At 44.3% G+C, this 11,689-nt stretch overlaps 1 protein-coding gene across 1 annotated transcript; it reads right to left on the bottom strand.

The window, feature by feature from the left end:
- Positions 1-237: 237 nt before the first annotated feature.
- On the bottom strand, positions 238-4,810 carry SPP1 (secreted phosphoprotein 1). Its single transcript, XM_085578261.1, has 7 exons — positions 4,640-4,810; positions 3,309-3,375; positions 3,159-3,209; positions 2,173-2,277; positions 1,977-2,021; positions 1,461-1,718; positions 238-999 (listed from the first exon to the last, which is right to left on the bottom strand). The coding sequence occupies exons 2-7, from the start codon at positions 3,360-3,362 to the stop codon at positions 490-492; spliced, it is 1,023 nt and encodes a 340-aa protein (XP_085434387.1). The 5' UTR covers positions 3,363-3,375; positions 4,640-4,810; the 3' UTR covers positions 238-489.
- Positions 4,811-11,689: the final 6,879 nt, after the last annotated feature.

The raw sequence follows: 11,689 nt of genomic DNA, 5'->3' as shown, positions 1-11,689 counted from the left end.
CCTCCTCCCACGCCTCCCTCCCGTCTGCCGGGCAGTCCCGGACCGCCTCTGCGGGAGCGGTGCCGGGGCCGGCGCTGGGTGTTGGGAGTCCCGCTCATCCTCGGCGAAAGTGCGAGGAGGCCTCGCGAAGAGGTTGTGCTGGTTAAATTTGTGAGGAACAGCCATTTCACATCATTTTAAGAAGAAATGTTAAAGCTCCCCCCGCCCGGTCCAAGCCCCAGTGAACTGTAACGCAGGTACAGGGCTTTGAGGTTTTATTCACGTCCCGTTACACAAAACAGCGCCCGGCAGCGCGGACAGCAGTGTGCCCGAGGGGCCACGCTCGCCCGCCGTGCCCCACAGCCCCGCTAGCACAGCCCTAGGGGACCGCCTCGAACCCCAAAAGTCACCACGCAAGTACATTAACAAACAGCTCCCCAGAATTAAGCCGCTCCCCGCTTCTCTTAGGTAGGGATTGGAAAAGAAGGGAAATATTATTTTTATCTCCCTTTAAAGGGTGACTTCGTTACTTTCGATGCTGTGACGATCTTGAGAATCCTCGGCACTTTCCAGCGTTTGGCTGCTGATATCGTCAGCGAGCTCAGCTGACACGCGGTCCGGGCTCTCCCTGCTTTCCACACTCGGGTGGCTGTCCCCCCTCTCCCTGCTTTCCACACTCGGGTGGCTGTCCCCCCTCTCCCTGCTTTCCACACTCGGGTGGCTGTCCCCCCTCTCCCTGCTTTCCACACTCGGGTGGCTGTCCCTTCTGACACCAGGCTTGCTGCTGTCGCTCTGTGCCTCGCGGCTGTCGGATTTGGGCCAGCTGTCGTTGTCCAAGCTCCGGTGATGCGGCTCGCTGTCCTGCTCGCTGCCGTCCCGCCCGTGGCTCCGGTCAGACCATACCACGCTGCTGGCGGGCTTCGTCAGGGACCTACGGAAAGCAGGATTCTCCCGGGAGAGAGGGCGCTGGCTGTCTGCATCCATGTCGCTCTCGTCTTCTTCAGTGGCATCGTAGAGGAGCTGTATAAGAGAGCAGAATAAGAGCCATTGTCACTCCTGAGGAGCTACTGTGTGAAGTACTGCACTAAAGCAGGCTGCTCGGACTGCAGGGACGCTCAAAGCCTGTGTGATGAACCTCTACCTGGAGATATTCTGGTGTTTTATGGAGTTACATGAACCTTTCACATTATGAGAAACTCTCATTTGCTCCTGGCCTCAGATTTAATGTGTGAAAGTATATCGTGACAGTGCAAACTGCAGTTTTGCACAGCTTGCATAGCAGGCTGCACTGCTGCCCCGATGCATTGGCAGCCATCGAGACCCCTGATCTGTGGTATCCAGAGAAAGGAAATGCATTCCTTCACTTATGCCTACTTTCCCCATAACAGTTTTCGAAACCAACTCCCATAAAATGCCATGTCCATTTTCAAGTTCACTCCCCATTTCCAAGAACGTGTGCACCACTGGTCAGTGTTATTCACCTTTTTGGCATCTTTGTGGAATTTTATATACTTCAACAGTGCAGCTTTTGCCCTCATCCTGTAGGCCACACTGTCACCTCTGCCAGCATTGTCTCCCCGGGTGAAAGGGAAAGTGGGGAATGGTTCAGTCACTGGAATGTCTGTGGGAAAACTCGTGACAACCTCTTCAGATTCATCTGTGTCATTGGAATCATCGTCATCATCATCATCATCATCATCCACATCTTCGTGGCTCTTGCTTGACACATCAGGAAAGTGCTGGAAAACATTCATTACACATCAGGCAAATTAACACAGATGGGAGAGGTACAGACTGATACCTGTCCCATTGACCCAGGGCATAGGCACTGTTGAAGAGCTACACTGCACTGAGTTCACCTCCCCCTGTCTGGAGCTTTGTTTTATTTTGGAAGAGTTGTTACTGCAAGAACCACACTTTAGTGAGGAAAATGAGAGCTGTTCCACACTGGCTGCCTTACAGCACTCAACTGACATGCTGTCCTTCAAAATACGTACCAGCTGTTCTGGGACATCCATGCTTTCTTCTGAAGAGTAAAGGGTCTGAAATCAACACAAAGCTCAATGTTAGTACACAAAGGCACATACAGTGGAGCTGATTAGCATATTGACTATTCTTTAAGCACTTAATCATAACTTGCAAATCTTGGCATGGAAAGATGCTCTGCTTCCTCTTCCAGTTAGGTGCCTGTACCTGCTGAGATGATGCCAGGTCACTCTGTGGGTGCTGCTGACTCTCCTGAGACTGAGAATTCACGTGGTCATTGTGATATCTGTGCAAGTGTTGGCCCCTGGAGTCCTTCAAGAGAAAATAAAAGGGAGGGGTTAATCCTCAAAGGAGCAGGCAAAACTGCTGCATCCCAACCTGTGTTTTCAGGCAGATGTGGCATCTGCATACATAGTCCTCCTGTATGGGATGTGTGCTCAGCTGTCCTTTGCAGCAGGAAGAGGACTCAGTAGAAGCCATCATCCCAGATGAACATTGTACCCAAAAGATAGATAGATGTGTCTCTCTCACTGGCAGAGCCTGAGCAAGCTGGATCAGTTTCTCCAGCTTGTTTTTACTGAGTGGAATGTGGAGTTATATCTAACAATCATTGCTTCTGCTAATTTTTAGGCCCCTTCTGGAGGGTGATTTATCTCCCACCTCATGAAGACTCTAAAGTTAATGCAGTAGTTGGTTCTCAGAGCCAAGAATTGATTTTGCAAGGGTAACAGCAATAGGAAATGAATTCAAGAGCTATATAACAAAACTAAATGCAGTTTGCTTACATCACTCGAAAAAAAAAAATAGGATATTTGATTAAGATGATCCTCCAACACCAAATATTATCTGATTCACACTAATGAATATGGGTTATAGCAATTTTGCCATACTGCAGTCCCTTTTTCTTTTTAATTAACAGCTAACATATTTTTCATTAAGAAAAAAGATTTCCAGTGCTGGTCTGGAGACAGAACTAATGAAAGTCCACAGCCAAGACACATGACACAGGAAAATGTCTGTGGACCTCAGTGGCTCTCTGCTTCGAAACTGGCTCATAACAGCCAGGTGAGGGCATGTTCTGCAAGCATCCACAATCATAGAACAAGTACCAGAAAGTGTGTTTTGGAGGACAATAAACAAAAATCAAAACATATTTATCAAATAAAATTAACAGAAAGAGAAAATGAGCTTACATATTTTTCTTCTGAGCTGGCAGAAATGGCATGCTGCTTGGATGGAACCACCTTGAAGGAAGAAAAGAGAAAAAACATTTATCAGTGTTTCTCGCTGATGTGCAAAGGAAATAATGCAAGTGCAGGGGATAGTGTTTGTGATTTACTCACAGGCCATGCAGCTGTGATGCTGATAAGACATAAACACAGAACTGCCACCTTCATTGTGATATTTTACCTAGAAAATATTTTGGAACAGTAAGTCAATAAAGTAAAATACCACAAAAACGCTATGGGCTTTTCCTTTATCCTGGTATACTTCACTATGCCAAGACCAGGTCCCTGCTATGGATTCAACTTGCCCATGCTAATTTTATTTCTTCTATCCTCCATCACCACCTCCCACCCACCTTGTAATATTTTGACTTAGCAGCTCAAAAAGCTACAAGAATTTTGAAACTGAATGCTGAGAAGAGCTGAGCAGTGGTGAGAAAAACCACACTGAAAAGGTGGAATGACTCCTGTTGCCTACTGACTTGCACAGGCAAAGGAAAAGATCTGTGAAAAACTGTTACAAAAACCAGCTTTTTGTCTTCATTCACTTAACACAATTGTTTTGAAAAAGAGGCAGGTTAAGACAAACAATTTGTGTTGTCTTGTCAGCTATTTTGAAACTAGTATTTAGGGTTATTAATTTGAATTGCTGAGTAAAGTCAGTTTATATGAACATAAAGTGCTCTTACTGATAGACCTGCATTTCCCTCTCCAGAAGTTAGAACAAAATAACCTGTGTTTCCAAACAAGAGTTTAGGTGAAATGGCCACTCCCATAGCTGCTCACATTTCAGCTTTAGCAATTTAATAAATAATTTATTCCTGCTGAAATTAGGAGAGCTACAGTAAATTTCAGTGCTTACTGACAAGTTCCCAGAATAAGGAACATCCCTGCGAATTTAAACCGATTTACTGATGAACAAGAATAATTCAAAACTTTGGTAAGTCACAGCAGGAAAGAAAGCTGCTTGGGACATTTAAAATGTGTCAGTAAGGCTGGCCCTGAGACATGACACTCTAATAGGGGTATTGCAATTTCAAGTTTTACAGAGAAGTGTGTCCCATTCACTGTCCCATTCACTCAGGATTGTACAGCATGAACCATGAGCCTGCCAGGAGAAACAAGGACACTGCTAGGCAGTGATTACATGAGGAAGAAAGTTTTCTGTGTTCAAGCACAAGCTCTGAGTTTCTAGTGCATGATTCAGTGTCTGCGTTTTCAGTAACCTTCTCCCAACATCTATCAGTACACAAATTTAAAATTGTGATTATGTGTAATACCTGGCATTGCTAAAGCAACCTTGCTCCTATAAAAACACACCTTTTTCTACAGAGAAATATCAGACATCCCTGCCCAATGAAGCAGTTTTCAAAGACCTGATCAGTGTTTCCTAGGCTAAAGCTGCAGATGAATTGGCACATGTCAGGTAAAAAAGCAAAAAAATTTACCTTTTCTGGTGCTGAAGGAGCCAGCCACGACAAAAGCACTCTTAGTGATGGCAGCAGCAGCTCCAGCCAGTTGGCTCCCAGCAGCTCTGGCTTTCTCACCTTGTCCCTTGCTGCCTGACATCTCCGAGCTCTGGGAATTTAAGCTGTGTCCCAAGCACAGCCACCAATCCCCATGTGGCGGAAAAAGATGAGGTCATGAGGCTCCTGGCCACTGTCCTGCCCACATTCTCCTACACTTCCTCTTTGGCTTTGTGGCTTTTGAAATAAACAAAAACCATGCTAAGGTTAAAACATTACTTATGAGCAAGATCATTAACCAGCAAGTCTGTTGAATGCAGTGTTTGGTATCATGTAGGAGGGCTTCAGGGCATGTCTGTTCTACTTTTGTGAAAAGCCAGAGCCTTGCTTCCCAGAAATCTTTTGTACCCTGTTCTGTAGGGGGTAGGAATAGCTAATGTGTGCTGGAAGAAATAAATCTGAACATAAAATTCACTAAAGAGGTGTTAATGTGTCCACAGAACTGTAGACTTGCTCTCCAGGGCATGCATGGTATAACAGGAATTGCAAAGATGTTGCAGAATATGGCCCTTTGCATTTTTTGGTCTACCAGGGTAAAAGAAAAATAAATTATTAGTACTAGTTGTCTTGGCAGGCATTCTGCATCCAGCAACTTGTTTGTAAAGATGTACAAGAGCCAGTGGTCTAATTAAAGAAGACTGGTGCATCTTTATGAGGAATCATGAGGAATTCTTACTCCTTTTCTCTTAATTTGTATTCCTTCTGGTTCTTTTCTCTGGTGGTTTGGTCAATCTGGTCAAGCTGTCTCATGCGCCAAATCCATTTCAGAACTCTTTTCAGGGACTATGCCAGATATTTTTCAATTAAAAATAAAAATAAAAAAATAAAATAAAATAAAAGGGAAAAAAAGCACACAGCTATAGCTCCAGCATGAGGAGTACCATGAGTGGCGTTTTGGGAAACAAAGGATATAATGGAATGAAAGTTCATGTCTACTATGGAGCAGTGCATCAGTCCTGCTGATGGGTGACAGATCTGTTGTGGCCTCCCTTGGATGTCCATAGCTTTGGACTGATTCTGCATCAGCTGGGATGTGCTGGAGGACTCTCAGACACTTTTCTGTGTGGTGCTTCTTTAAAAGGACAATGAGGAGTCATTCAAACACAGGAAAACATTCCAAACAGCCCTCTTAGAAGGCAGAATGTTTATAACTGTTTCAAGGTCGTTATCCTGCTTCTCATTTGTGACACCCCACTGGTGTATCCTTAGCCAAGCAGACAAGAGAGAGCTGTCTGTAGCAGCTCCTGTTACCAGTTATCCTGTGCTTACTGACACTTCTGGGGCATGTTTAGAGACATCAGGAGTAACATTCCCACGCTTTGTCACACAGACTTAGCTGATTATATTTTTTAGCTGAGATCAGCAACAGCTGGAAGTTCAACTTAGTGTATTTAAGAGAGTGCTCTAATATCCCAGTGGGAGAAGTGGATAAAAACAGTAATAGTATATCATTACTAGTTCTGACTGTAAGGATCCACCTGAGCGAGGACCATGCTAGCTTCTATTTTTGAAGCTATATGACCATTGTCATATCCTAACTCAGGAAAGACTTTTCAACCAAAAAAGCCTCCAGCAACTAGGATTTCAGTATCAAGATCTTATGCAGATTTAGACAGATTTACCATCTCCCATTGTATCTATAGCTCAGTGCTGCTGAAAACCAGTTTGCTGAAGGCCTTGAGTGCAGATTCAGGACTCCAGCTGGAAGCGGGTGCTCTTCGGAAGTGTTGGTTTGAGCATCAGGTGGTAGCTGACACTTACTTAGTTACTAGGGTGGCTTCAAAAGGCCACTGCTGTTGACTCCAGGGAACCCCAAGCCAGGCCCTAAGGTAGCCAAACACCAGTCCTGACCATCAGCAAAAAACTACTTCCATCTGACAGAGCAAAAGCAGAGACAGAGTGAAGCCAGCGGCTCACACCACTGGATGTGGGACTGGGTGTGCTGCTCTCCTGTCCACACCCTGGATTAAATTTTAAGCCTGAAAAACCTACTTTCCCTACAAGCCATTCATCAAGAGACACAGAACTGAAAAACAACATTATGCTCAAAGATCCTCTAGAGCTGCTGTCTGGCCAAAACCAATACTTGCAATCTGCATAATGACATATTACTGTGTATCAGACCATCAGGAAAATGCACATTATGTAAACACCTGTTTCACCAAATTCAGCAGCAGTTATCAGTCGTGCTGATGGAGCCATGAGAAACACAGTCTTCCTGCAGTTTGTTACAGACATTCCTGTACAGGTCAATTATTACTGTGCCACCTCAAGGCAAATGTTTTGCAAGAACCTGGAACTCTTGTCTCCCAGCAGAGTCTCTGTGTGACCCTCAGGGAGCTATTTCTGGCAAACAACTGGTTTCCAGTGCACTGGGAAATGACAATGTTTTTGAGTATGTTGCCAAACATACTGTACAATCCACTATATGGTAGATTTAGTAAGAACTAAGGAACAACAGGGATGTTTTGCAGCAATCCAGAAGCAGGATGAGAAGAAATGGCTATTACTGTCTTCATTTAATTCAAGATTAGCTCCTACAGAGCTGTAGCAAATTTAGCACGTCTCATGCCTATCACTATGTGGTTATTCCTCCTGTAAATTATTTCATCTAGCTGAGAAATCCTTTTCCTTGGTAGGATTTATGTTTCTTTTTGTCTCAAAGACAAGGAACAAGCAGGGCAGAAAGTGGGGAACTTTCATCATCTTCACTTCCCACATTAAAATCCTTAGTTGTGGAGAGAACACTTGTCTGCTAGTGGCACAGCAGAAGCAGCCTGCTTGAATTTGTACAGGTGGGAGGGTATATGATTCTGCCTTTCAAGAGCTGTCAGGGTCTGTGCAGAGCATGATTCTGACTGTAATCTGTTGCATGTAGTTGACTATTTTCTACTTGTCTGTCCTGTCGAACAAAGCTTTTGACCACAATTCCTTCCATCCTGGGCTATGTTGGTAACGTGGTTAGGCTGTCATTTTGTGTTGTCAAGAAGCTGTATCAGTGCCTCCCTGTGCAACCTCCAACACCTACTTAAGATCCTGAGCTAGGACACCAGTGTGATGCCCAGAAATACCTCTGGCAGGCTTGGAAAATCCCAGCCTCCCTGCAGTGACCTGTAGTGATCAGGCAGCTTTCAGGGCAGCTGGCTTTTGTTGAATTTTGTTCACCAAAAAACAAATCTGGAGGAGAATATAAACAAAGACTAGATGGCAAAGACTAAGGCTCGAAGAGAGAGGCTATTTTCTTTGGCAGCATTAAGAATGCTATTAAATATTGTTTTGCAACTAGAATATCTCCATGAAAAGCAGACTTAGTAAAGAAAAGTTTCTGTAAAGACAGATGAAAAGCAAAACTTTCTTATATTGCTATCATAAAATTCCCTTTGGAAACTCGGTGTATCAACCAATATACCTCCCAAAGCCATTACATTTTCCTAATTAAACCTTCAAAAGTGAGGAAAAGCTTACATACAGCAGTGGGTAGAATTAAAACAAAGCCTTCTGCCTCTTAAATAGACAACACAGACAACAACAGTGTTTGTGTCTGGCCTCAGGAGAATATTTGGTATGCAGAAGAGATATGGGTGTCAGATCTGTTAAAGAAATTACAACAGAGGTTTGCTCCTTACGTGTGTGAACAGGGCACCATGATAACACATGCTTTGCAGTACAGCTGTATATCTTTTCCTTTGTACCACTTGGAGCAATTAAAGAAGTCACTTTCCCAGAATCAGCCCTACCAGTTCCTTGAGGAGTTGCAGAATGAGGCTCAACACTGACCTAGAGCTAGAGGAGGTGATAAATTGGGACAGACTTTCTGGGAAACAGCCCTACCATAGGCTGACAGCATCCTAGAAAGTGCCAGTGTCTGACACATCTGTCCTTATCTCCCTCTACTCAAAGAGAGCCCACTCATTTGTCTCTGGCTTCTGGGACTAGTCACTATCTGTTCCCATTTTCAAATGGCTTTTTAGGAACAGCTTTGGAAAGTGAAGAAAACAATTAATATTTGAGAAACTGCCATGCAGCTGTGTTTCACAAATCCTGGAGGTTGGCCAGCCTCAGTCAGATCCCAGCTTTCAGAGAGGCAAGTGGATGTTCCTGCAACAGCACAAATAAAGTCCAGCTGTCTAGAACTTGCTAGAATGGAGCCCCACTGATGTCCCCTCCCTCAACTTTTACAACCAATTAGAAAAATATTCCAGATTTTTTTCCCCCCATTGAAATTCATCTGTTTTAATACTAAAGATCATGTAGCAGCAGGAACTAAACCAGCCCAGAAACATTTCATTATTATCAGGTCATCAGAGTTATCAGTGTGAAGAGCTAAACACCAGCTTTTCAGTGCTGGGTTTGTGGCTGTGTTTCAGCTCTGAATTGACAAGAGAAGAAATGCATTTGTTTCAACTGGAAAGTAACAAACACAATAGTAGTCTGAAGTACTCGTAGTAACAAGAATGACCAGTGAAATAATTTATGGTGTACACTATGTTTTCTGGTGTAACTGTACAATTTCTTAATGTATGTAACCCTCAAAAAGCAATTTTTTGGGAACAGGAGGATGAGACTTTCTCATCTCAGTGGGAGCTGAGCTCAATCTGAAGCCTGAACACTGCTGCAGATATAACACTCCAGGATGAAGGAAAGCATATGAGCTGTGATATGTGTGTGCTTAAATCCCACACATGCTCATAAAACAGCAGTCATCAGATTGCCAGCTCAGGGCTCACAGTTTGAGTGCTGAGGGGAATTTGATAGTAGGAAACAGCTTTACAGAAGATTGCTTCTCAGACAAGTATTGGAAAAACTTAGTGACAAGTTGTTTCCCTCTCTCCCCCCAGCTCAGTTGCCTGTTTCTGATCCTATTGAGAAATTTTGGAAAAAATTTGTGACAAGTTTTTTCCCTTTCTCCCCTCTGCTCAGATCTGATCCTACTGCAGAATTTTCTCCTCCTACTGAGACAGGACCCTAATGGGAAAATATAAATATGCAGAATGGATATGGAAAGAACAGCATCCTCTCACTCTGCATTGTGAAACTTGGAAAGTCACAAGATGCCTGCTCTCCCAAGTGCGGGGAGTTCTGGCAGGGCACAAGAGGAAGGATTCTGCACACCGCACCGCTCCGACTGATCTGCATGAAGCTCTGCTGCTCAAACACAGAGAACCCCTTGCTGCAAGAAACAGAGTGGATCTCAGCACAGCTGGACAGAGAGAGGTAGGCAGAGAGATGATGGGCCAGCTCTTCCATATGCTGCCTCAGTTATGCACTGAGATGAGCGTGACAGAGTCCCGACTGCATCCCGGGAATTTTTATCACATAGCAGCCTTGATTTTGCATTCCACATTTACCACCTTGAGCTCATGCCATGTTTCCATACACAGCCGCACAAGGATCACAGCACGAGGAGCTGAGTCCAAAAAGGTTTGCTAGCAATCCCAGGGACCAACCTTTCACAAGACACACTTTCTGAGTGCCTCCTGCAAGAGGCCAGTGCAAAACAGATAATTTGGAGAGGTGCCAGCCATTGCACAACCCAGGATTCCACTCTGCATATCTGTGGTTATCTGTACACAAGGCATCTTTTCTGCAGAAGGTCTGGAGCAGGGGAAGCATGTGCTGTTTGCACGTTGTGAGCCTGCCAACAAACCTGACCTCAGACATAGGCTTTGCTACGTATCAGAAACCCGTCAGAAACCTGGCGTCAGCTTCTGCTGGGAGCAGTTTTCTTAACTCTCAGCCCAGGGCCACTGTGGTCTGAGGTGGGACGGGTGCAGAACTGAGTCAGTGTGAAAGCAAACATGTCCCAGGCACTGTGCCCCAGGGTGTGGGGACCCTGTGGTGGAGTGGGAGGAAAAACCCATCTGTGGGCCTGGTGAAGGGAAATTAAAGAGTTGGGGACTGGGCTCGGGGAGGAAGTTGTTTGGCCAAAAAGCTGATTTGATTTTGTGGGGGAACCAAAAATCAGCAGGCTGGGGTCAGGGCCTCTCCCATCTTGACTGAATCATGGAGATTCCCCGCAGCTTGTTCAAGCCTGGAGGTGATAAGGCTGTTTTCCCACAAAGCCTATGCAGGCAGGAGTTCTGCAGGAACCATCTTCTCCACTGCAGCAATGAGTCAGTTTGGCTCTGTCCTGGAAAGCCAGAACATCTCCTGCATGTCAGTATGTTGCTATAGGACATGAGAAAGCACAACACGAGCCACTGCTATGGTAAGGTAAAAAAGAAGAAGGTTTATTTTCTGACTCCAACTTTTATACTTTTCTAAAGGTGACAGTGGATTGGAGAGTGAATGGGCCACCTCTCCAAAGACATTGGACAAACTACTAGTACATTAACTTCCTCTACCCCTACGAAGGAATGCAAAACAATATGTTGTTTATAGAAAATGTGTGGGAAAGTTTTCTAACAGAATGTAAACTCAGAAGGCTTTAGAAAATCTTAAGAATCAGTGTAGCATCAGTACACTTCTTTTAATTAGTATTGGTGCCTCCACCTCTTGTACAACAAGCAACAAAAGTGCCAACAGAGAATATCACTCAGACCCAGCAATTTCTCCTCATGTTCTGCATACTAAATTTTTTTAAACTTGAAAGGGTTTTTAATGAAATGTGAAGTAATAACTCATACCTGACAGGTATTACTATCAGCAAATCAAAGGGGATGTTTTCTTAAACGTATAGTTTTTCAAGAAAATAGGATAAATTGATAGACTGAATAGTTCAGATACAAGTGTCTGAGACTGAATAGTTCAGATACAAGTGTCTGGGGAAAAGGTTTCTTTTTATTAAGCACAGAAGCACAAACACATTTGGCAAATCCCTGCTCTCCCTCCTTGCTTACCAGCTGTCTTTGGAAGGGAGTCTGCTATTTTGGAAATACGCAGTTGAGAGGTAATCACATCCAGATTTAGGAAATAACATTTTGCACATAACTCATACTGGCTACCTAGACAGATTGTTGGTTGAGTGTGTAG

This window comes from Lonchura striata, chromosome 4 (genome assembly GCF_050655825.1).
Source record: "Lonchura striata isolate lonStrDom1 chromosome 4, ASM5065582v1, whole genome shotgun sequence".
In the NCBI taxonomy this organism is placed as follows: Eukaryota; Metazoa; Chordata; class Aves; order Passeriformes; family Estrildidae; genus Lonchura; species Lonchura striata.
The sequence above is the reverse complement of the archived record's forward strand: the minus strand, read 5'-3'. Positions and strand labels throughout refer to the sequence as shown.

Bases quoted from the DNA above. Each gene is read 5' to 3' on its own strand.
- SPP1 (XM_085578261.1), bottom strand. From the start codon at position 3,362: ATGAAGGTGGCAGTTCTGTGTTTATGTCTTATCAGCATCACAGCTGCA. The intron at 2,278-3,158 runs GTAAGCTCATTT...TTTCTCTTGAAG, and splicing joins CCAGCTCAGAAGAAAAATAT to GACTCCAGGGGCCAACACTT. The intron at 1,719-1,976 runs GTACGTATTTTG...AATGTTTTCCAG, and splicing joins TGGATGTCCCAGAACAGCTG to CACTTTCCTGATGTGTCAAG.